Source organism: Alternaria conjuncta, assembly GCF_024043145.1.
Source record: "Alternaria conjuncta strain BMP 0040 chromosome Unknown scaffold_3, whole genome shotgun sequence".
Classification (NCBI taxonomy): domain Eukaryota; kingdom Fungi; phylum Ascomycota; class Dothideomycetes; order Pleosporales; family Pleosporaceae; genus Alternaria; species Alternaria conjuncta.
Window position 1 is genome coordinate 1,228,099 of NW_026250092.1, and position 24,526 is coordinate 1,252,624.

The window sequence follows — 24,526 nt, forward strand, 5'->3', positions numbered from 1 at the left end:
GCCACCCATCTAGCAAAGCCAGAACCAGAACTTCTCAAGCGCATTGCGCGGGATCTGTTCAGGCCAAACCTCCGCATCAAGCGCCGCCTTGCCGCTCCAGATATCCGCCTCGGCTGGGTTGACCATCTTGGTCCGCTTGAAGATCTTCCAGAAAGCATAGAGGAGACCGAAGATGGCAACGCCGATGTAGGCAGTGAAGAAGCTGGTCAGCTCATCGGGTCCCCAAGGAGTGGTTGTGAAGACCTTGAAGCCATTGAAGAGGATAATGAGGGCGAAGTAAGCGAAGGCAGTCCAGGCAACGTATGGCTGCCACTTGCTCGCGAAGACCATGGTGCTGCGGTCAACGTTCTGGGCGATGCATGCCGCACGGAACCGGGTGTATGTGTAGGTGATGGTGCACCAAGTAAAAAGCGACGCGATGGTGGTCAAGTTCTGGAACCATCCGAATACCTTGTTGGCACCAGCGCTGACACTCATATATGTGAGTAGCGAGATTGAGGCTGTGACTGCAACAGCGTAGACAGGGACACCCTTCTTGTTACACCTGAGGAGGAATTGTGGGGCTTGGCCGTTCTGTGCGATACTGAAGAGATAGCGCGATCCGGTGTACAGGAAAGCGTTGCCAGATGAGGTTGCGGATGTCAAGATGACAGCGTTGACGATGTGGGGGAGGACGGGAATGCCTGCGTTCTTCATGGCGATGACCCAGGGGGATGACTGAGCGCCCTTGGCGTTCTCGTCGGTGAGCTGAGGGTCGTTTGAGCTGATACAGGTACCGATGATGAACGATCCCAGGACGTAGAAGAACAGGATACGCCAGAAGACACGGCGAACGGCTTTGGGGACTAGAGACGTACAAGGTCAGTGATCGTTATATGAAGAGTCGAGACAAGACGTTGCTTACTGTTCCTGCGGGGGTCGGCGGCTTCACCGGCAGCGACTGCAACCATCTCAACACCACCGTACGAGAACGCTGCGTTGACAAGTGTAGACCAGAGACCTGTGAAGCGACCCGTATTCCCAGTGCCCACGTACTCCTTCATCGCACCTTCCTTCCAATAGCGGAACCCTCGCCTGTCATGGTCAGGACCTCCACCGAGCATAATGACTAGACCGGCAAGAAGCAGTCCAATGATTGTTATGATCTTGATGGATGCAAAGATGAATTCGGCTTCTCCGTAAATCGAGACGGCGAAGATGTTCAGAAAGACGATGATGACGATGATGATGGAGATCCATATCGCAGGATTGTACCTAACTGGAGTCAGAAAGTGTTGGAAGTCGATTGGACAGTTAAACTTACTTCTCTTCCTGATCCCAGAAGTTGATCAAGAGAGCGGCAGCAGAGATCTCGGCGCAGAGTGTAATGGAGCTGTTGTACCAGTTGTTCCATCCGACGGCAAAACCAAGAGCGGGGTCCGCATAGCGAGCAGCGTACTGCGGGATAGCACCGGGAAGCGGGAGCCATGTGGCCATCTCTCCAAGACACTGCATCATGCCGAAGACGGCGACACCCGTGATGGTATAACCAAGGAGGACAGAGACGGGGCCGGCATTGGCGAAAGCACTGGCAATACCGAGGAACAGACCAGTACCGATGGTACCTCCGAGTGCGATGAACTGGATGTGGCGCGACTTGAGACCTCTCTGGACGTAGCCATAGTCCTCGGCTTTCTGAGCGGAACCATAGACACCAGCAGCCTCATTGAGGGCGTGGTCCTTAATGTCGTGGACATCGCCCACAGCATGGTCAGACGGACTCTCGCCAGCGACATACTGCTGCTTTTCGTAGTCGTTGGCCGACATATCGGGCGACAGGGAGACAAGAACACCAAGAGGTATACTCAGCGAAGTGGAAGACTGAGCCTGAGTCTACCAGGGATAAAGAACCCAGGAGAGCACAAGAAGGGTAGAGGCGCGAGAGAAGATAGCCTTGCAAGCCGGGTGAATGGGGGTACGAAACGGCATTTATACCTACGCGCCTGCGAGGGTTCCCTTCTCAACTTCGCAGCACCCTCGTCCCAGCACCCGGGAACCGCTCGCAAAAGCAGAGCATGGGCTGGACCCCAGCGGCGACTGTCATTCTGCAGACTAGTCGCGGCGCAGCTCCGGTGTGGTCTGGAAAGCCTACTGGTCAATGGTGTGATTGGGAGCGAATGATACGATTAAGATGCAGACGGTGTCGCCGTTCGGTATGGGCTATGCCGCCTTGAATTGCCTTAACCTCGCCCGGGGCTGATAAGGATGGGATCGCTGTACTGGGGTAGACGTTGGAGTGACAAGCTTCGATACAAGCCTTGTCTACTCAAAGAGGGGTACAGCTTATGCACGGCATGCATGCCTGCTTGCGAATTATCGTACAACAACCAGCCTTTTCTCGTTGCTGTTCACACGTCGCAGATACTGTTCGTACAGAGTGTTGTCAAGCAAACCTCTCGATACACCGAGGCGCCTTCGACCAGCACGCGACCGCAGGATGGGGCGCCGGGCGTTCCAACTCGCTTAAGGTGCGATTTGGCATTGAGACAAGCCTCAATGGCGCTGAAGCAAGCAGCTATCGGGCGCCCTAGCCCACGCTAAGCATTCTCGGCAGGTGGATCCAAGCTACAACCCATCAGAACAGTTTCCACTATCGTGGGCTTACTAGGGGTGATGCATCGGGAGTCGTGCGAATTGCACGCCTTTCTAGAACACATTCTAGCGCGCGGACCTACTGCGGTGGTATCGCTGTCACTACGCGTTCGCGCATTCCGTCTCGACTCCAGTGGGATGAGAAGCGCGAGATGGCTCTGGACCACGACTTTCGCGATGCGCTTCCACGAATGGCGGGAACAAGACGTGCGTTCTGTGCGAGAACGCCCCCGCCCCTCCCGCGCTGATGCGGTCACTGCACAGACAATTTGCGCAATCTACTCGGCCAGATGTGTCGCCAGACTGCGTGCAAGGGTTTGATTGGAGTCGTCAGCCTGCAGATAACCGTGGCGATTCGTATACTGGTTCCGACTGATGGCACAAGACTCTCGTTCCTCCAATGATATGCACCGAGTTGGAAGCACGAAGACCGGAGTGCTCTGAGCTGACCCGAGCGTCATCCCATGCGGTCTTTTGAATGTCTTTTGGGCAGGTGGGTGTACTCGAGGCGTGAAACTTGCACATGTGACCATCTCGAGAGCCTAAGAGTTGTGTCCTCATAAGGCTTTGTGCACCGATAAGGCTGACAGCGGATCACAACATCCAATGGAGATGGTCTCTGAAATGTTTCAAGCGCGTAGACGCGGTCAGCATGCGCCCAGTTAAAGCCACCGGTACCTGGCTTATGCTTGCAGACTTGACTAGTTAAATTGAGGAGCCGCTGCCACCTCACACAAAGAAAAGCCGAACAGGTCTGCAGCTTACATCAGTCTGAAAGCTTGGAAAGTAGTGAGCCCAACTTCAACGTAGGCCCCGGGATTCAGTTTATTCCTTGGATGAAGTGCTGCATTCATCGCACTGGCGCAAGACCGAAGAATTCGAGCTTATCAAAGGTTAGAGAATGCTCTTTTGTACCGTGTATCAAAAGTACAAGTCTGCAATTCGTTGCTCTTTTTGAGGGTTCAGATGACTGTTACAAGTATCAGATTGTGGGTGTACAATTCCATGACATTTATACACACAGTATCAAAAACCGTCGACAAGGTATCCATCCATTCTCCAGACAATGTCCTTGTGCCGGGTACAGAGTCACAGACATTCCCTATGGCCCATCCCCACGCATAGCAGATGAAGGCATGTCGTTCTCGGAGTAGTTCGTTGTTTTGATCTGTCGGATATTCGTCGCATCGTCGTGAGTAGTCTTTGAGATGCCTTCGTGTGCAGCAGAGATCCGCCGTAGTGTCGCAGCCGGCCACCACCCAAGCGCGTTAGCCAGGTCCGATCTTGGGCATGTCGTGGTGCTCGCTCAGTCCGCTCAGGTACTTGTTGAGTTCCTCCACCTTCTCCTTGTGTGTCTTTACTCCCTCCTTCTTCAGTCTCTCCTCCATTCTCTTCCTTCGCATCTCGTCATGCCGCCTTTCCGCCTCTGTCTTCTGCCTGCCGCCGCCCTCGCGTATAGATCGCTCTGCAGATTCGGGTGACATCGAGCGGCCAGGTGTGCCTGAAGGTGATTTGCGCGCGTCATCGTCGGTCGTTGGTCGTTTCGCGACGCTGGTGGACGTGTCTTCAGCGGGTTTTGTGGACTCGGTGGTCTTTGGCTTCTTCTTTTTCTTCTTTTTGTCGACGCCGCCGCCACCTTTGAGTTTCAGCGCGCCGCCTGTGGCCGCCGTGTAGTCCGAGGACGGCATGTTGGTGTTGCGCCGGTGTATGGAGAGCGGGCAGCTTTGGATGGCTGAGCGCGAGATCGAATAACGGGTCCGCACGTGATATCGTAAAAGTGGGGCTGAGCCATCGTCAACATCGACAGAGTTACTTCCGCGTCAACCTAGGAAAGACCTGGACACCCTGGAGGCCACCTCGACGTCAGATCACCAACTCTGCATGTTCTCATCTTGATGTAGTCTCGAGATCTGCTTTCCTGCCTCCAAAATTTCCGACGCGCCATGGAAGATAGCGTGGTCCAGGACAGCCCTCTGTTGAGGCTCCCTTGCGAATTGCGCTTGCGTATCTACGACGAACTTGTACCTATCATCCCTTTAAAATCCGATAGTCCACCATCACAGTTTACCGGCCTTCTCTGCAGCTGCAAGGCCATACAACATGAGCTCGAACCAGAGATTTGCAAACGTATGGCTACTGCTATTGCCGACATAGCTGATCATGCACGCCAAAGCACTGGAATGGAGATGGTGTACACTCCACCTGACTCTTTCTGCGGCTGGCGCAACCTAACTATTTGCTGGCATACGTTAAATACATATATGCTCTATCTCCGCCGCGACCCACTTCTTGAATTTAGAGAGTTCTGGTTCGACACACTCACTATCCACCTGCACAACGAGCCCAACACCTACGAGCTCTTTCGAACGCATCCATATATTCATGCGACAACGAAATTAGCCGATGCGATGGCAAGCTATGCCGAGATGACTGGGTCACTACCAAGACCCAAAAGATGGGTACTCCTCTTCAGTGGACGGATAAGCCCTTTCGTGTTGCACAAGGGTGCAGGCATGAACATGAACAACATCTGTTGCGACGGAAAGTTTCGCTGGGTGTGGAGACCCAACTCCAGTATACGCGGGTCGGGCGTAGTCTTTTGTAAAATCCCGCAATCGACCCGACCAGATATGGATCCCACACAAAAGGAGATGGGAGAAATTTTCAGGGATGTCCAAGGAAGATGGGTGTCTGAAATGGGATGCGAGATGGATGAAGGGTACCACTGACGTGATATGGCCCTTATGAAGATATAATTTGCTAGTACCGCACGCGGGCGTCAAATATTGGATGAGGCTTCTTCATACATGGCAGGAAAGGGGAAACTTTCATGCAGAGAGGAGATGGCCACGGTCCATTGACACGGGACTGGCATCTATTAAGAACCTGATAAAGAAGCGAGGGATATGTGGATGGCAAGTATACACAGCGTCCGGGCCTTTCAACGTGGTCCATTGAGCGTATCTTCAGAAATCGCCGCCGCGTCCGTGTTCCACCAAGGCGCATCAACCCGTTGTATTTGCTTCAACGCGTTTAGTGTAATTACAGTTCCGATATGCAGTAGTGCACGATTCTACCAATCCCTCTACCCTGTCCATTTTATCTCTTTCTACCCTATCTTGACAATTCCCCTATCATACCCATGCTCTTATTTCAAAAATCGCAAGACTGTGCCAACAGCTCTGCCAACTCCTCTAAAGCCGCCTGATCCTCCGCGTCAAATCCATTCAGTTCCGCACAATCTATATCGATAATCGCTACAACCTGTATCTACATTAGCAAACCGATGTTCCTAATAGCACGATGGCTAGAAGAGAACATACCTTCCCACCCTGCACAACCGGAACAACAATCTCACTCCTACTCCTCCCATCACACGCAATATGCCCCGGAAATGTCTCTACATCTGCTACCAACTGCGTCTTTGCTTCTTTCGCTGCAGTTCCGCATACACCGCGCCCGAAGTTGATGGTTTGGCACGCTACTTGGCCTTGGAAAGGACCGAGCAGGAGTTGCGACGCATTCGTTGGTGAAGTGAAGTAGAAACCTGCCCAGTTGACGGAGGAGGAGGGAGAGGGTAGCGAGTGGTAGGCGTGCCAGAGGAGGGATGCTGTGTTAGAGAAATTGCTGTTTGGTGAAAAGAATCTTGGTCAGGAACGGATATTTGTCACAAGTTTGGGAAGGGTAGGAGCTCACCAGACCTATACAATATTAGCAATCCTATTCATCCTCCTCAACCTTGAGACTTTGACTTCACTTACCCAATTCCTCTGCCCATCAAAAAGCGACCTCGCCTGCTCAAGCACCTGCTCATAAACCTCCTTCTTACTCATTCCATCGGCAAAATCGGACGCGTCGGCGTGCACCTACACCAGCAGCCAGCCCTGTCAGCCACGTATTCGAGAGACATCTTAGTCCAGACTAAGCGAAAACCCTTGGCTGCATACCATGGTCGTTGATACTCAGTTACTTCTTGGGGTCGCGATTCTTTCCTGGCTGCTATTTCCAAAGTTCTTGTGTGCACAGAACGGAAGTCGCCGAAGCTTGCCGGGCAGCAGCAATAATTATCCACAACAAATTACTCTAAAAATTCAACTGCACGGCGGTAACTATTTGTACTTGTTATATGGGTAGGTTGTGTGGGTAAGGGAATTGGTATTACATGATTGTTTACTGTCCTGGCTGCAAGTGGTTTAGGTTGACCAAAAATTGTCGATCGCGTCATCGCCTGTCTAATCTTATCTAGGCGTACGTGCAAGTCAACGAACAACCTCCTCATTCAATCCGAGTTCTGTCGCATATGTGCCCATTTGCGACAATTGGAATCAGATAGATCACATTCAGGGGCTCAATTAGGATATACTGTATATGCATCTCGGCTCTGTTCTACAAACCTCGGCCAAACCATCCCCACACCTACATACCTCCCTCCACATCGTCCAGCAAAAACTTCACCGCTATAGCACAACGGACATCCAAGCAGCCCAGGCTGCTACAATCCAGAAATAGATCATGAGGTCAGGGACACGTGGACTCGTCTCGTTGCTCAACAGCTACATAGACCTCTCCCACCACAAGAACTCTTCATGGCAACCGGTCGGTTGGCGCAATGGTAGCGCGTGGCCCTCCTATCTACTACAGATATCCCAAGGCCAAGGTTGCGGGTTCGAGTCCCGTGCTGATCGTATGTCGCTCACGATTAGTGGTGTACACTAACTTGAACGATATATTTGCTGGTTTGATGGCGAGATGCAACGTTCTTTTTTTTTTTGGTTAGAGATCTATCACCTATACGCCACCACCAACTATGTATACAAGGGCTCCGTAGAAATAGCAAAGCTAACGTCTACGACCGTTGGATGTATTATCATGATTGATATCGGGGTAACATATCCGTAGGGTTGGATAGATACTTGTATGCAGCACAATCTTTCGTCAACCAAATTTGAGAATAGATCGTTCTTCAGTAGTGCAAAGAAAAAGTCACAGTCACAATTCATCAGACATGTCAAGTGTGATAGAGAAGAACATGCCATTGTTTTTGGACAATTAGAAGTAGTCATCAACTCATACACGTCATGAACATATCCGCAGCCAGATTACCGCGAAAAGGGACAAGACTAAAGTAAAGATGCAGCAACAAGTGACTGGGTAATGAGACAGTAGAAAGAGACATTAGCACACCATGCGCCCCCAGTAAACTCCCAGAATGATGACCCAACTCCGTTATGCACTCTTTGTAGTGATCCAAAAACGCCCGCCCGCAGACGACATGTGTAGCGTCAAGCCCGATGGCATGCTGTTCGACGAAGAATTGACTGAGACGAGAAACGAAGTGACGATGAAGGTCGTGTCCCAAGACGCCGTGCTAGAACTCCCGGAATGAAGATGCGGGATCAGAAACGCAAAATCCAGTGACGATGCTCATGACTTTGGGCGGGAGATGGCGTTGCCCATGCTTCCAACACGACCGCTGGTTTTCCGTACAGCAGACTTGCCGTCGGTGCTTCGGCGCGAGGGACTTGATCGGATCTTGCCCATGTTGATGCTGCCACTGCCGCTCTTCTCCTTTGGTGTCTTTGGCCGTATGCCGGCTGGCGCAGTGTTCTCGAGATCGCTCTCCTCACCGAAGCCGAAGGAGGTGTGGGTTACTGACGTTTGGACGACGGACGTGGTGCTGAAAGCTCGGCGCTGCTTGTCCTTGAGGGTCGGCGAGCGCTGAGGAGAGCGCGATGATGTGCGTCGCGCAATCTGGCGCAAGTGGAACTCCTCGTCTGACTCGCCATCGAAGCGTGTAATGTCCGCTCTGACCTCTGTGTGCGACCTCGTGAAGGGCTCGTTCTCGTCGATGCGCTGTGGTGACCGCGAGCCGTTGCCGTAAAGTTTGCTAGTCTTTCGCGGTTGTCCAGGTGTCGGCGCAGGCAGGTTGTCCTCCAACACGCCAATGTGGCCCGAGTTGCTTCGCTCGTTCGACTCGATCTCGCCGAGCGCGGCGCGCTTGGACGATCCGTTGGGCGGTGTGAAGGTTTGCCCGTTGCTAGCGAGGCGCTGCTTGTGCGGTGACTTGGTAGGTGTCGATGGCACGGTCTGCGCGTACTTTGCCTTGAACTGGTCCTCGTACCACCACTCTCGGAAAGTACCCTGGTTCAGGTGCAGCCAGTGCTGTTGGGGGCCAACGACCATGCCCGGGCGCATGAAGCGCATGTATGCGATGATCTCGTTGGCGGTGAAGCCGTGCTTGTAGATCAGGTACGCGCCGATCAAGCAGCCAGTTCGTCCCAGTCCAGCCTTGCAGTGGACTGCGATGCCGCGCTTCTGCACTGTGATCATCTCGTGGGCGAGGTTGACGAACTTGCGTACGAGGGACAGCGGCGGGCATGTTCCGTCGTCGAAGATCATGTTGAGGTGCTGGATGCCGAGCTTGGTGAAGTATGAAGAGGAGTACAATTCCGAGTTGAGGCGTACGACGAGTCCGACGTTGCGCGCGCAGAAGTGCGAGAGCACGTTCTTGAAGGGACCAGGAAGTCCAGATCGCTGGATCTCGGCGATGTTGGAGGGAAGCGTCGCGTACATGGGTGATGAGGTCGGGATCTCGTGTGTGGGTTGTTGCTGGGGAGACGCAAAGGCGAGGAAGTTGGGGGTGACCCAGTTGAAGTCGCCCATGTCTACGCGTTCAAACTTCTCGTACCTAAAACTGTCAGTATTCATCGATTGATGTGGTTCGGTAGACATACTCCTCGAGGCTGAAGTCCTTGAGACCGCAGAGGCCCTCTTCCTTGGCCTTCCATACACCGTAGATGACGTCCTGGATGTTCAGAACATAGTCGGCCTGGCTGTAGCCGGCGTCGCGGAAGGGCATGCACGGCGGGTCCATCTGGGCAATGGGCGCCAGAGCAAGGTGAGGTGGCCATGACTGGATGAGCACCATGTAGCATGCGAGAATGCAGGCAGCGTTTGCGCGACCTAGGCATGTTAACGGGTGCTATTGAGCGAGGAATGTGGAGTAGCTCACTCCTCGAGTCGGCGCTGCTCCAGAAGACGACGGCGCGGTCCTCGTTGAGAGGATCGCCCAGAACTTCGTGCAGCTGTACCGCGAACCGGTAGAGGTGGCCAATGTGCAGTGGGCCAAAGTCGCCGTGGAAGGCATTGTACAGGAGCGTCTTGTCGATACTAAAGTAGACGGGAGGGTGCGCCTTGGGGCCGGCGGCAGTAGGACCTACTTGCGCGCGCGACGACCGCTTGGAGGGCGATTGGCTCTGCTTGGGGTACGGGAACGGAGTGTTCGCATCGGGCGGGCTTGTGTAGGATGCCAGGTAGAGTCTGTCTTGGATGTACTAGGAGATCGATCAGAACGGGTCCCGCGATCGCTTTGTTTTGGTGTGTGTTGTGGTGCTCACCTCGATCACCTGACCATAGCTGGTGGTGGATGCGCGCGACATCTTGGCCACTCGATCGCGTGGTGAAGCCATTGCGAAGAAGAAGGTGCGACCCGCAGGTGTTGACTACAGCTGGGGAAGGACGTGGACGAGATGCCGACTTGGGACGAGAGCAGCGATGTCGGCAGCGCAGCGCAAGGGAAGATGCGTCGTCGGTATGGCTGGTGGCGGAAGTGCCGTCTGCGTCTGCGTGTCCTGCTGCGGTCGGAGTAAGGAATAACTGTAAAGATGTGTGACGGCGGATGGTTGGAGGTTTAAGCACATCCTCCATGTTGTTGTTGTTTACAGACGCACGGACGCGCCCGCTAGCTCCACTCCATGGTTTCGGGATGCCCGCAACGCCATCATAACAACTCTAGACGTCTTGGCCCAAGCACCACAACAACACAACAACTGGTGAGGCCCTCCCTGCTGTTTGCATGACGCACTGCCTATAGGTGTCCTGAGACATATCTCTTCGTTTGCCAGCATCTCTTGTCCCGCCGGCTACGACTCTGTTTGTTTCCGTCTCTTAGGGAACCAGCAGCTCGAGGCTTTGGACCTGCAGCTGTCGTCGTGTCTGCATGACCTCACAGGGTCCAGTGTACGGACTCCTAAAGGCAGCCTGCATCTCGATTGCTGCAGTAATCGCGGACAATTTGCGCGACCCGCACTAGAGCCCGTCGGCATCGCGATCGTCCTCACCGCATGCAGCCATCGAGCCGTTGTTGTTTCTCCTGTGTTACTCCAACTGTCAACAGTCAGCTGTCATCGTACAGACTCCACAGAGTTGTCGCTGTTTGAGGCGGGATCCTTGGCGACCCACAAAACCTGTGTGTCGCAGAGTAGCAGTGGGCCGCGCCCGTGCGCTGTAAAGCCTCATCTACCACATCAAGATTACGATGATCCGAAGAGGCAGGACCCAGGGGTGGCTCAAAGAGTCCATTGATGTTTTACCCACTTGGGCTACATTCAATGGCGTCAAGTTTAACGGCGTCAAAGTAGGCCCGCTGCCAGGCTATGAGGACAGAGGGTCTACAGTCATTGCTGACGAGAAGCTTCAAGGGGGCGAAGCTGAGCCTTTGCTTGTCGTGCCCAAGGAATTGATCATTTCTCGTCAGAATATTGAACTTATCGCAAAGTCCGATCATCATCTACGCGAACTTCTCGAAGCTCTTGGAGATTTTGGAAGGGTGTGGCAATTCCAGAAGAAATGCAAATGTGCCCGCCACTGACATGAAACAGACAACAAGAGGTGCCGTTCTTACTTTTCTACTCCTTCAAGCAACCATCTGCTGCCCCGATACAAAGGATGTTGGCGTGCTCAATCCTCTTACGGAATACGTCAAGTTCCTTCCAGATGAGTTGCTACCCACTTTCTGGAGCGAGGAAGAACAGGAGCTTCTCGTTGGAACCACGCTCAAACCTGCAGTCAGCGCAAAGCTCAACAGCTTGTTGCGCGAATTCGAAAACTTACGGACTGCTACAGAGTCTATCGGCTGGTGTAAAAAGTACTGGTGGGATGAACATAATGGTATGCTGACTTTCGACGACTGGATGTGCGTCGATGCCATGTACAGATCTAGAGCTCTGGAGTTCCCAGGTACTGGTGACTGCATGGTGCCCTGCGTCGACATGGCAAACCACGCGTCAGGTGATGCGACGGCCGCATTGTACGAGACTGATGGTAACGGGAATGGTCTATTGCTACTTCGAGAGGGCAAACAAGTCAAAGCTGGTGATGAGATAACGATCACGTAGGTCATCATGACGAATCGGAGGATACTCGCTTACAAACATAGATATGGCGACGACAAAGGCGCATGCGAAAACATCTTTTCGTACGGATTCCTCGAGGATGCCATGACGTCTGCAAAGGTCGTCTTTCTAGACCTCGATATCCCAGACGACGACCCCCTCAGACCTGCGAAGATCTACGTGTCCAAGGTCGCACCGGGCTTCCGCATCTTTGAGAAAGACGGTACCATAGATTGGGAAAGTGACTTCATATGGCTCGTCGTAGTCAACGAAGAAGATGGTCTAGACTTCAAGGTCAGACAAACCACCGATGGCAAGAGAGAAGTCCAATCTTTCTGGAAAGAGCAGGAACTCGATACCGTGAAGCTCCGAGAAAATCTTGAACAAGACCCATTATGGGACGTCTTCCAGCTGCGTGCCACGGTTCTCCTACAAAATCGCGTTGATGCGCAGATTGAGCTGCTCACGGAAGCAGAGGGTGCCAAACGAACGGGTACAATGCGGGACATGCCGTGGCGACTTGCGGAGCGCCTCCGAAGTCTGGAGCTAGACTTGCTCAAGCGTGCAGCTGCTACTCTTGACAGCCAGGTAAGACCAATTTCTCTCTATACCCCGCAGTGCGAGCTCCATCATAGTATGTTTCGGACTTTACACCGCCAAAGGGCATGTGCCGCATCATGTCCTTTGACGACAGTTTGTCTGGTGTGGCGTCGCACCAAATTTGGTTGCATGCGCTTAAAAGCCCAGACTGTCAGGCTGCTAAACTACCAAATTATCATTCCTGCAACTTCTCGCCGGAACCGCACTGACGACAAACAGAAAGCCAAACTCCTCGACACAGAGGCAGTCATCCATTATCTAGGCTTGGACGAGGGAGGAAAGGACGAAGAAGAAGAAGATTTCTCCTGATGACCCAAGACCCCACTCCAGATAGACGAGCTCATATAACGTGGTGGAGCCCCACGCGCCCTGCATTTACTGCAACATGGGTAGCAGTACGTTTACGGTAGAACTTCAATAGAAGCATCGGCTCTCCACCATGCATCCCACACTTTTTGATACCTTGGTATACCTCAAAGCAACTGATAGATTAACTCGAGTTTTTCGCAAATGACAGTCCACCACGGAAAGGAAAGAATGAATGGTTACTAATTACGAAGAATAAGGCAACCAATTCTTCTTTCGATGGCTATCCACGTGAGTGGGTGGGTGGTTCAAGTCGTCATTGATGGCCTGATCTGACTTGCTACGGGAACGGCACTGTCTTAAGGCTATCCATACTACGTTGTAAGAACGGTATCCAGATGACGCTGAGGCATAGAAATATCAGGAGGCGTAGAATATGACTAGGGGTGAACTCTGAGCAGGACGGCACCAGTCCAGCTTCTGCGTAGTGAGATACTTATAGTCAGGCGAATGCTGTTGTGTAGTAACGGTCGCTAGTCGATGTTTGGTGTGTATAGCTCTGGCAACAGTCTTACTACCAGAGCACATGTCGCTTTCAACAGGAGTCATTGCTATAGTTGGTCATGCCAGGTTAGATACTTATATCCCTTCACCAACAACAACACTCTTGTCATGTTCTATACGAACAATGTGGCACGGACGGCTCATATGGCTGCCCTGCCGAACAGCCACTGTCTAATAATTGAGACAACCAACAGTTGCTTTTTCAGCCTTACACGCAGGGTCCGGCTAAATAGCCATCATAGACACGCGAGGATGCCATTGATCCCGTCTAGGAGAATTGATTTGCAGGTCGCAATGTGGCTTAGTCGAGATAAGCGGCGTGCCGCGCCGCCCACTCAGTGCACTCTCATCATCCGTCCCTGGTCGATACAACCGCCTTTTAAGCCTGTAATGACAGAGTATACAGGTTGCGCGTTCCGTGTCGACAGGGACGATGATCCTTTTGTCTTCTAGAATGTGACACATAGAGTGCGCTGATGAGTCGGAGTCACACGGGCAGCCAATATTGCGGCTATTAGCGAATGGCTGTCTGCTAGCAGCCCTTGTAGACGATACCCATCCGGTTAAGAAGGGCGCGATATTTCGGACGCTGCACAGGGCTAGAGCAGGTTGCAATTGAGGGAGTGATGGGTGGCTCAATCACAGCAATCGGGCCGACGTCCTCGCATGATCTGAGCGTGGGTGTTCACCGTCGTCGAAGCCACCACCCCGCAGAAAGCTCTAGTCACCGTTGTGAGAGGCTGGTGAGGAGTGCCGAGAAAGGCCGTCGTAATTCTGACAAGCAGACGAGTCCCGCGCGCTGATCGCAGCGAAGCCAGCTTTAAGGTTTAGTGAACAGGCGTGGACGAGAAAGTATCGGCGAAAGATGTGCTGCTCGTGCTATCCCTTGTGGGATGGCGCCTGTCGCCCCGCAGCCGCCCACAAATTCCCCAGAGAAAGACTAAGCCAGGGTGGCAGGTGGCAGCTTACATCTGCCAGCCCGTCCCCGATTCTTCCGCCAACCCTCCTCGCCCGTCTGACTTGCGCACTCGCCCTGACTGCTTTTACTCTGTTCTTGTGCATTCAAGTTCTGATACGCCTGGCGACCTCATACTCAAAATTCAACTACGACACACGGACGATACTCGAGTACCGGGGCAGCGGATGACAGAACGTGACACGACCTATCAGTGATCGCCCATTGGGCCTTGGACGGATACCACCTGACACCACCGACGACGCGTAACGAACGACGCCAAAATGCCCGGAATACTCCCTATGAAAGTGATCAAAGTCGGCTCCGCCTGCCAGAGCCGCATCGCCCAAGCCTGCGACCGATGTCGCTCCAAGAAGATACGATGCGACGGCATCCGCCCCAGCTGCACGCAATGCACCAATGTCGGATTCGAGTGCAAGACGAGCGACAAGCTCAGTCGACGCGCATTTCCCAGAGGATACACGGAATCGCTGGAAGAACGCGTACGCATACTCGAGGCAGAGGTTCGCGACCTGAAGGATCTCCTTGATGAGAAAGACGAAAAGATTGACATGCTATCACGCATGCATGCGCGTTCTCCAGCAGCGTTTTCGACTGCTAGACGACCATCCATACACTCTCCGGGGTCTTCCGATGTGCGAGAAGAATCACAAGAGAAGGAAGAGACGTTCAAGGTGCAGCAGGCACCGCTTCTGCTCGACGACCTGAACAAAGATTCGTACTTCGTGGGCAGCTCGAGTGGACGAACCCTTGTTGGTAAGATTCACGTACTGGCAGAACGAGATGCAGCGCGTCTAACACTTCACAGAGGCGTTCAAGCAGAAAGCACAAGAGACAGGCCGACTTTCCACCGACATCAACTCGAGCGCCTTCTTCGGTGCTGGAGCAAGACCGACTGCGACTCATCCCAAGCGCATCGTTTCATTCAAAGCCCCTCCTCGTCTGGTCTCAGATCAGATGATCAACATCTTCTTCCAAGAATGGGCTCCTTTATTCCCGATTCTCCATCGCCCGACCTTCTTGTCACTGTACGAGCAGTATGTGGCTAGCCCGGATACCATGAGCGACAAGAAGTCGATTGCACAACTCAACTTGGTCTTTGGCATTGCCGCGCTGTCAAGCGACGTATGTAAACCTCGCAATCGCGTCTAGCAGAATGCTAACTTGTCCAGCCACGCGACGGTCAAGATGTAGAGTCATTCGAGGCTCAGTGGCAGAGCGCTGTCGAGAGCTTCCTGATGGACAATGACGTCGCAACGCTGCAGTGCCTTGTCCTTGCCCAGATCTTCTGCCTGCTGAGGGCTGATTACTCGCGGGTGCTCAAGTACAAGGGCTTGGCTGTCGGCCTGTCGCAACGTCTTGGCTTACATCAATCCCAGAAGCGCTTCGCACTCGATGCACTGACGAGCGAAACGCGCAAGAAGCTGTTCTGGTCGCTGTACACAGTCGACTGGTAAGTAGCCTTCGGCCGAACCCCGCCGTTACACTTACTGACCGCTTCTAGTCTCTCCGCTGCACACCTCGGACTACCGAAGCTGATCCGAGAGGAAGATGTGCACTGCGAGTATCCGGTAGATGCCGATGACGAATACGTCACCGAGAAGGGGTTCCTGCCGACCCTGCCCGGCGAGTACACCAAACTTTCCAGCGCACTGGCTCTGTTCCGCCTGTCGCGCATCCTGTCCAAGGTCCTGACGGAGCTCTACCCCGGATCGGCATCACATGACATCTCGTTCCGCACTATTGCGTCGCTCTCCGACGAGCTGGAAGACTGGCAGACTAACCTTGCGCCTCACCTCAAGCTGACGTTTGCGCAAGATAAGCCAAGCACCAACGTCACCAGCAGCAGATCACCTGTTTTGGTATGTCTCTTAATTCCTGCTGCATCTACCGAATGCTGACAAGCCTAGTCTCTCGTCTACCACCACATTAGGGCGCTTGTATACCGCCCAGCCGTTGTTGCTAATCTTGGCGACAAGGGCTCGTCGGCCGTTGTAGCCGTTGGCGATGCCTGCAAGCACATTGTGCAAATCGTCGAACTCCTAGACGAGCGCAAGCTTAGCTTCTCGTTCTGCCTCAATCGCAATGAGGTTCTCGTCCAAGCCGGCTTCGGCCTGCTCTTCCAGACCTTGACGCTAGCTCGCGAGGGCAAGTTGATCAAGGACAGCAACCGCCTGGTATGCTCCGTGATGGACATGCTCGAGCGTGGAAATGCTGCTGGCTATGCCGAGTTCCGTCGCGTGGGCTGCGGTATCGTGGCTGTTCCTCAGGTGGAGCAAATGCCAGCCCCACCTCTGTCACGACACAACTCAGAGGGCCACATGGGAGCGCCTCTGGATACCTTCCGTGCGACCCAAAAGTCGCTTAAGGCTCTTGCAGCTCGCTTCTCACCGAGCATGATGAAGAATGCCCGACAAGACCAAGAGCCTCGTCGCGCGACTTTGCCTGCCCTCTCGCCCAGCGTGGGTGCGCATGCTAATCCTTCGCTGACAAGCTTGTCGTCCATTCGATCAGAGCCTCCTATCGCTCGTTCAGAACCGACCTTGAGCCCACTGTCACATCGCGCATCCTTCTCGATGCCAAACAAGCGTCGCCCAAGTCAGCCAACACCCCAGCAGCAGCAACAGCAACGCAACATCGACTACCTCTCCTTCGCCAACGACCCACTCGCCAGCTACGCCCTCCAAAATAACCAAGGCATCAAAACCGAAGTCTCAACCTCCGACTGGGAGCGTCTCCTCTCCTCCCTAGACAACGGCCAAACAAACATCTACGACACAATCTACGGCGGGCCCCCAGCCGACGCCCTCGTCGACGTAGCCCCGCAATCCGCCAACACAGACAACAGTAACGTGACATGGTCGCCAAACGTCTGGAACTGGAGCGCCTACAGCTCTGAAGCCCCACCGCCTCAAAGCGTACTCAGCTTCAGCGATGAGAGTCTGACTAGTGGTGAGGAATTCAGCACTGGGGCTTGTGATTATGGGTCTACGCCTGGTAGCGATAGATTATATCCTGGTATCATGATTCCGGGTGACTATGATAGCACGACGGGTTTGACGGGCTTGGATGCTACTTATTGTGGGTTGTAAAGCGGGGACAAAGTCGACGACATCACGATGATTATGATGGGTTGTATAAATGGAGAATGGGTGTCTGGCGCATAGGGTTGAGGGTTCTTCACCTGTTGGTAACACGGGTCTGGTTGAGCTTTTGCTGCTTTTGAGATACCACGCTTCTGGCCTGAGCGAAAGAGAGCCGCGATGGGAATTGGGATGGAGGGACGAGCTACTTTCTTTTTTCCCCAATGAAAATCTTCGTACATAGTCTTCTTGGTTAATTTAATTCAACATTTACAACTCACTGCCTTCATTCGTTTCGTAAGGTCGCTTCACATCGCCCTGAGCTTCAAAGCTCGTTCTTCGTACATAACCGTCTCCCCAAACCTACGATTATCGGCAGATCCCGCACCCCAGCATGCACCTCGCGCCGGATGAAAGGAAGTCCTACCTCTCCCCTCGCGTGCGTCTCCAGCCACACACCCTCCCACTACCACGACACAACCCTTACCTACACCCCTACATACACACCCCGCACCCCAGCTAGCCCACTGCACAACCCACATGGTTCGCACGTGGAGAAATATGCGGGGGGTTGTCAGCCTCAGCCCATTCGAGCGTCAGCTTTCCATTTTCCATTTGGCCCTTGCTTGGGAGTGGGGAAGCGATGCAAGGGTTTCGCGATCGGAGGCATACTGCGTAATCGGTGTGTGCTTGAGACAAGACGCCTATTGACGCCATGGCTTTGGCACCTGGGAGAACCTGAAATGATAACGGCAGTTGGGGCAGATGGTGTGGCGTAGCGCTAGGGATGGGTGTAAAGAGATGACTTAGTATATGGCACGTAATGGGGCGTCTGAGTAGAATCAGCTCAGCTCAGCTCAGTTTGACTGCTGACTGCCCATACTCGTGAGAAGGGATTTTGGCAAGACATCACGATGCACAGCGTCATGATCGACGGGAAGGGACTTGGCTGGCTTTCCCGATCGGAGTCTACGCACACGTCATACATCGCGATCTGTTCCCCATGATGTACATATTCTACACTCGTATTGAGGGGGTTGGAGCTAATCGGAGTGTTGTAGCCAATCACAAAAATAGACTGAGAAAGTTTCTATCGCTGCCTCCTGACAGGTCCGACAGGCTTCGTCCTTATCCTGATGGTGGTAATGGGTCGGCCCTTTGTAGCAAGTAGCGCGTGGGCGTTGGAAATGCGGGGTGGGTAGACTGGTCACTGGATCACACCATGTTGTTGCAAGTGCAGGGACTGGGATGCCAATCATCGTTGCGAACGTGGTTATGGCGTACAGCTGGTGTTGAGGGGTATTGTCTGGTCGGGAGAATTCGGAGAGGTGGTATGCGTCGTCGCTGGGAGAACGTTCGAGAATTGTGCCAACATCTCGGTATCCGCTGAGCTGTCTACATCCAGTCTCTCCGTTCGTCCCTTGAAATTCCCTTGTCGCGATGCATAAAAGCATATCCGAAGACACATTGCTCCACATAGCTCCGACATCGCCAGTCTAGCGCAGGAACTCGGCGTTGAGGTAGTCGACAAAGACCTCCTTTATGCGTGCTTTGGAGAAGCTGTGTTGACGATTCAGGGTGATGAATTGGCGGCGAATGCGCTGGAGTTGCGGGAGGGTCATTGGCGTCGCAGGGAGCTCGATGGGCTTCTCGACATCGGCAACGGCTATCTCTCCACCCCCTTCACCTGGGTGGTCTTTCTGGTACACCATTATCTGGGCGAGGATATCGGAGGTCGTCTTGTCGAGCTCGTAGAGGTAGTTCTGCTCTGTCGCTGGTTTCTACTGCGTGTTAGACGGCATCTCGACACGTTAGGATAACGGGAGTACGCACCAGCACGGTCGCGAGGTTCGGCTTGACAGTCTTCATCTTGCCATCGCTGCTGACTATGGTGTCCCATATCTGGTCGCACGGCGGCTTCTCGTCCTCCTCGACGACGATGAACAGTGGACTATCCCATCGCGTCATGCCATTGGGCTCCTCGTACCGGAAGATGAGGTTCTCAAAATCTTCCTCCTCATAGCCGCCATCGACCTCTTTATCCGCCAAGAGCTTCTTGTTGTTCTCGCGACATCGGTCGGCGGGCGTGCCTATGTGCAGCTCTAGGACTGTCAGTCATGCATCCCATCTGCGCACACGGTACACTGACAACGCAGCTTGGAGTCTGTAGGGCCTTGGCCTCGCAATACAGCTGGTAGCGGAAGCCCTTGATGTAGTTTAAGCCATCGGCGATAACGATGTCATCGCGCGACAGGACTCTCTTGACGGCGGAATATTCTTCCGCACGTGCATCCTTCTCGGCTTTGGCGGTATGGTAGACGGCGCGCGACACGCCCAGCGACTGGTCGTTGATGAGATGGACTTTTAGGCGGGAAGTGCGCGCATCAGGAGGCGAACTGGCGATCTTGGCCTCGAAGTAGTCTTTTAGCTGGAGGGCTCTGGTGGTCTTGCCCGCGGAAGGGAAGCCTTCGTTTGTGGGTTAGCTCAATGGCGGGGGGAAAAGCATGGAGGGGAAGGTGGAACCTGAAATTAAAACGAGCTGCCCATGTCAGTAGGCGAGTCTGGGGAAGGTTCAACGAGGACTTACGGGCATGTTGCGAGTAGGGCGAGTAATGCTTTGCCTGCAAGAGGCAATCCGCGTAAAACTAAAGAGACCTGGCGTCTCGATGCGATGGCAAGCGTCGGCAGATCAGATTGGCCTGTGACGAAATTCACGAGCTAGCAGTCTGAGCCGCGGTCCAAGTAAAGCCATGGATTGTGGTGCCTATCTTGCAGGCGATTCCACCTTCCTTTTGCCTGTATCCTGCTTTGCCTCACCTTGTCCCGACTTCAGCCTTTATTGCACACGTCTAGACGAATTCGCTGGGATTGTTCCGGGTGACGCGCAGAAGATCGCCAATACAGGGTAATATCGAGCTACCACGGGTCCATATTTACTTTACCCATACCCTCGCCTCACCCACTGTCTACACCCTTTGCACTCCTCTGCTCTCCTCGCCTTCATCGAAGACTTCGAAGACTCCACCACGACCCTACCAGCCATTCCCGCAGCCATGTCCAACTACTCGCAACAACACTACGGAGCCCCCAGCCGACCCGCCTTCTCTGCCCTCCAGTCCTCCAGCACCCCAGCCGCAAGCTACACCAGCACCTCCGCCTCAAGCCACGCCTCCTCACGTTCTTCGACGCAATCTGCACCGCCTGTCTCGCCGTCCACGAGCCCCCAGAACCACCAGTACTTTGGCTCCCTGAACCAGCAGTCGCAACAGTTGCAGCAGCAGCCTCGCATGCAGGCCCAACGGCAAAATAGCTTCGAGTACCAACCGAACAGGTCGGGAGCTGGCCAGACGGCTGCTGAGACGACAAACTACCTCAACCAGGCTGCGCTGCTTGCTGAGGCTGCGAAACGGGCACAGATGGCGTGTGTGATGCGAGATCTCGACGGAATGGAACTATAATTTCCATAGGACTTGGCTACAGATCCGTCGTATCATGACAACCACCACCGCGACAAGGCCATGCACACCGCGAAAACATTTTGCCGGTCAAAGTCGGCCGTGAGCGGTCTACTTTACATGTGCATGCTTCCAACGGAGTGGGTCTGTCCATCAAAGTCTTCAAACTTCGCGAGGTCATCACTCCACCATTCTCACCGGAAACATTCTTCGCCATACCTTTCGCTCGAGTCTGCGGTGAAGAACGTACCGGTGCTGCGTTTACCGACTATACTGCCCGATATTCCTACCGCGGCTACTTCATTTCGATTGTACATACTTCTCCACTATCGGACCGACTAGGCTGTTCTGTCCACTTTGCACCTTTTTCTACTACGGAGCTCGTATCTTGACAGTTGTACTTTGGGTATCAGACACGTTGAGTAATCCACTGTATTTTGTGCTGTCAGAATACAGTGGCCACCCTTTGTGTCATTGCCCAGGCACATCTTGGAGAAACCGAGCTCCCCCATACATCATTTATCTCATAGCTTGGAGTTCCACGGCGAAACAAACATCACACCGTCACTTTTTTCATCATTTCTTTTTCCCATTTCACATGTCGCGATCCTCGAGTCTAGACTTAATAGCAAACGAGCGCTTTGGGCATTGCCAGCATTTCTTTTTAGATGGACTACGCATGCGGATGCGGCATATAGTATAGACCAATCAAGACACTTTGTCCAACACCGTATGCGTTATCGATTGTCGCGCTTCGCTCCTGCTATGCTCTCACAGGAAGGCTACATTGCTTGTGGGTTTGCGCATGGATGGGGGACTTGCATGATTGTCTTGCTTTACGGCTTCGGTGGTAAACGCTTTGACAAGCCTTGCGATCGTGAGAATTTGTCACGTAAGAAGTTAGAGATTGATACATCTCCGCGTATGTGACATACTTCAAGCTCAGAAGTGTTCCTCCATGAGTCAAACCAATATCTTGTGATGTTCCTAACCGAGCGCGTGTGCATGGTTATGTGTGTCCAATCCTACCAGCTTGTAGAGCCCAAGGAAGCATTGTACCCATCACATTACCACGCTGTTGTAATACATATAGGAAAAGTATGAGCATTGAGATGATAAATACAAGGACGAACAACAGACATTTAACTACCAAACAACAATGGCGTGCTCGCAACCCTTATCTCCTCCACGCAGCCTCGTGCGGGGTCCTTCACCGGAAACACCCCAAACGAGCCCGAGAAGATCAAAGGGCGTGCATATGCACAAACATATAACATGCATCGTATAAGAACGTGCAGCAAGGCAAAGAAACCCATACTAGAAACCCCGAGTCAACCGATACAAACCTGGTCTGCGCACCATCTGCCTACTGTGAGGCTCAACACAGATGCACCGAACTGCGAACTTCCCTCTCTATCGTCCGCCTCACTCTTTCACTCATGACCTTTTGCTTGCTACCTTTTACCAATTGCAAAAGGCCACGGCAAACTCTCCCCAACCACTCACTGACACGTGCCTCGCCTACAGCGCCCCTTTGAATCATCCGACCAATGCCATTCCAACGGGTCAACACACTTCTTTGGCGTCACCAACTCATCGCCCATCTTACTATCGCAGCGTGCCAGCGACGATGGCCGCAGTGCTAGTGACGATGAGCTTGATGCTGAGGGTGTCGGCCCTGTAGCCGTGAGCGGACGGCAGAAATCTATGACCACGATGCTGCCTGATGTGTTGTCTTCGCTGGAGCCGTAAGAGCGCCCTGGTTTGATCATGAAGACTAGGCGTTGGGAGTCGAGAACACCGGTTACGCTGCGTGTGGTGGAAGAAGATGTGGTAGTGGTTGGCAGGGTTGGGTTGAGTATCCTGTGGAGGCGCGCTGAGCAGGGACAGCGCGATGAGGGAGGGGGCCACATGCGGACGGGCGACTGGCGATAGCGTGTTTGGGTGTCGAGGAAAAAAGGCTTGTTGTCGTCGACGGGGGCTTTTCCTTTGCTGTTGCTGGTGCCGTTGTGATTGGAAGTGAAGGAGAGGCCTAGTTCGCGGCGTGACCCTATTCGCAGTCTGAAGCACGGTGTTGAAGAGGCGTCTGGGCAGCACCGGTCGTCTTCTACGAGGTCAACGAAGGAGGTGCATGGGTAGCTGTAGGCTCGGAATTTTGTTCGGGACAGGGTGAAGGAACGGGGTGAAGGATCTGTGGGGGAGAACTCGGGGTGTTGGCTCCAGCTGTAGAGATCGGGTGTTGGTTTCCATTGGGGGTTGTTCGATGAATCTATGAGCGGGAGGAAGAGATCATCCTCAGGCCCAAGTAGCTCATCCGATAGTTCCTCGGTGTCGTCCTCTTCTTGAAAGTCCATCTTAGTGACGTAGAAGGTGCGTGACTGGCGGGAAGATGCTTGGGCCCATTCTCGACGCGACTCCACAATCACCGTCTCGTTTGTACGCTCATCAAGCTGTAGTGCAAGATCGGTCCATGAGTCGTGAATTGGTCCTTGCTTGTGCTGTCGACGAAAGAGGCGCTCGTCTTTCTGAACGTCATCTGGTTTGTCCAGTGGGAAACGAACCACATGGTAGAAGGAAGTATAATCGATCTCTTCAACTTCAAATGTACCCTGGTTAGAGACAGCGTAAAAGTAATTATTGTGGATTTCGAACGCGATGGTGGAGCCGATATCAGATCCGTGAAACTTATCGAGCAGTACTGGTCTTTCGCGTTCGGTTATCCGAAAGTCTTCATGGAGTGAGATGCCTTCAATCTCCCATTTGTGATGACCGTCATCGCCGATTCCAGTATGTGTGCCGTAGTATAAATAATGCTCATTATGTCTAACAAAAAGCTTAGAGCATTCGCTTAGTCGCACCGATTCGATCACTCTGTGTCCATCTGCAAGGTTCGCAGCCGTGTTGATGGCGAATATATGGCTGTCATCCGAGTTGTACTTTGGTATAGCATGCACAGAGAGGATCCGATCAGCATAGTAAAGTAAGCGTACGCTGATATTACCAAAAGCTCTGAACTTCGACTCCAAGATAGGCCGAATGATAGCTTGGAGATCGAGACGAATAGCTTCTGTTTGCGAATTGAGATCCGTGACGTGGACCACCCCAGCGTCGAAAATACATATAGTTCCCTGTCGATACAAAAAGTTATTCCCTTGGCCCAGAACGCGAGCCGAGAACGGGTGCGCAGTTGACAAAGCATTTCTTCTGTCATAAATAGCCTGAAAGGCTTGCTTGTAGGTAATCTTCTCTGTTCGGGCTAAAGACGCTTCCTGGGTGTGGGGATAGTTGATCTATAAGCAGCGTCAGCTTTTGGCGTAAGCAGATTGACCGTTTGGCGTCATCTGACCTCGACAGCACGCCTGACAACTGTCCTTTCGTCTAGTACGGCTCTTAAGTGTCGACATGTTTGGCTGAGATGAACAATATCCTCGAGATCCAAATCGAAGGTGATACAGAAGAGTAGATCAAAAGGTAGCCGATCAAGGGAAGTCGTCATAGAACGAGATAGAGATGTATAGAGATAAGGCAAATAGGGCACGCGAGCGAATTTCCATACGAGTGATTGGCTAAGAAGAAGCAAGATCTTGAGATCTCGACAAGAAAAAGGGTTCAAGCTAACGATAGGTGGCGTAAATCAGCTGTGGAGTACCGGTCGCTGGATGTGCAGAGAGCACGGGCTTTGAATGCTCCCACATGCGCAGAGCCGCATGTTACTAGGGCGCATTTCCTCGCTAGGAT

General features: G+C 53.1%; 7 protein-coding genes and 1 non-coding gene across 8 annotated transcripts; 4 read left to right on the forward strand and 4 right to left on the reverse strand.

Moving 5' to 3' along the window:
• Positions 1–9: 9 nt before the first annotated feature.
• J4E85_002389 (uncharacterized protein) lies at positions 10–1,806 on the reverse strand (the record flags this gene model as incomplete). The annotated part of the gene is made up of 3 exons (XM_051466668.1): positions 10–845; positions 905–1,254; positions 1,304–1,806. The coding sequence occupies 3 exons, from the start codon at positions 1,804–1,806 to the stop codon at positions 10–12; spliced, it is 1,689 nt and encodes a 562-aa protein (XP_051329523.1).
• Positions 1,807–3,899: 2,093 nt separating this feature from the next.
• On the reverse strand, positions 3,900–4,319 carry J4E85_002390 (uncharacterized protein; the record flags this gene model as incomplete). The annotated part of the gene is made up of 1 exon (XM_051466669.1): positions 3,900–4,319. One exon carries the CDS (start codon positions 4,317–4,319, stop codon positions 3,900–3,902), a length of 420 nt encoding a protein of 139 aa, XP_051329524.1.
• A 2,907-nt stretch (positions 4,320–7,226) lies between these two features.
• J4E85_002391 lies at positions 7,227–7,316 on the forward strand. Its single transcript has one exon. It is a non-coding gene; the product is annotated as a tRNA-Arg (tRNA).
• A 739-nt stretch (positions 7,317–8,055) lies between these two features.
• J4E85_002392 (uncharacterized protein) lies at positions 8,056–10,100 on the reverse strand (the record flags this gene model as incomplete). Its single annotated transcript, XM_051466670.1, has 4 exons — positions 8,056–9,319; positions 9,366–9,594; positions 9,644–9,965; positions 10,029–10,100. 4 exons carry the CDS (start codon positions 10,098–10,100, stop codon positions 8,056–8,058), a joined length of 1,887 nt encoding a protein of 628 aa, XP_051329525.1.
• Positions 10,101–10,948: 848 nt separating this feature from the next.
• Positions 10,949–12,713, forward strand: J4E85_002393 (uncharacterized protein; the record flags this gene model as incomplete). Its single annotated transcript, XM_051466671.1, has 4 exons — positions 10,949–11,239; positions 11,292–11,803; positions 11,849–12,392; positions 12,624–12,713. 4 exons carry the CDS (start codon positions 10,949–10,951, stop codon positions 12,711–12,713), a joined length of 1,437 nt encoding a protein of 478 aa, XP_051329526.1.
• A 1,800-nt stretch (positions 12,714–14,513) lies between these two features.
• On the forward strand, positions 14,514–17,342 carry J4E85_002394 (uncharacterized protein; the record flags this gene model as incomplete). The annotated part of the gene is made up of 5 exons (XM_051466672.1): positions 14,514–15,006; positions 15,059–15,375; positions 15,423–15,703; positions 15,755–16,112; positions 16,161–17,342. 5 exons carry the CDS (start codon positions 14,514–14,516, stop codon positions 17,340–17,342), a joined length of 2,631 nt encoding a protein of 876 aa, XP_051329527.1.
• A 1,487-nt stretch (positions 17,343–18,829) lies between these two features.
• On the reverse strand, positions 18,830–19,926 carry J4E85_002395 (uncharacterized protein; the record flags this gene model as incomplete). Its single annotated transcript, XM_051466673.1, has 4 exons — positions 18,830–19,114; positions 19,167–19,433; positions 19,483–19,761; positions 19,921–19,926. The coding sequence occupies 4 exons, from the start codon at positions 19,924–19,926 to the stop codon at positions 18,830–18,832; spliced, it is 837 nt and encodes a 278-aa protein (XP_051329528.1).
• A 460-nt stretch (positions 19,927–20,386) lies between these two features.
• On the forward strand, positions 20,387–20,791 carry J4E85_002396 (uncharacterized protein; the record flags this gene model as incomplete). Its single annotated transcript, XM_051466674.1, has 1 exon — positions 20,387–20,791. The coding sequence occupies one exon, from the start codon at positions 20,387–20,389 to the stop codon at positions 20,789–20,791; it is 405 nt and encodes a 134-aa protein (XP_051329529.1).
• Between the last annotated feature and the right edge of the window lie 3,735 nt (positions 20,792–24,526).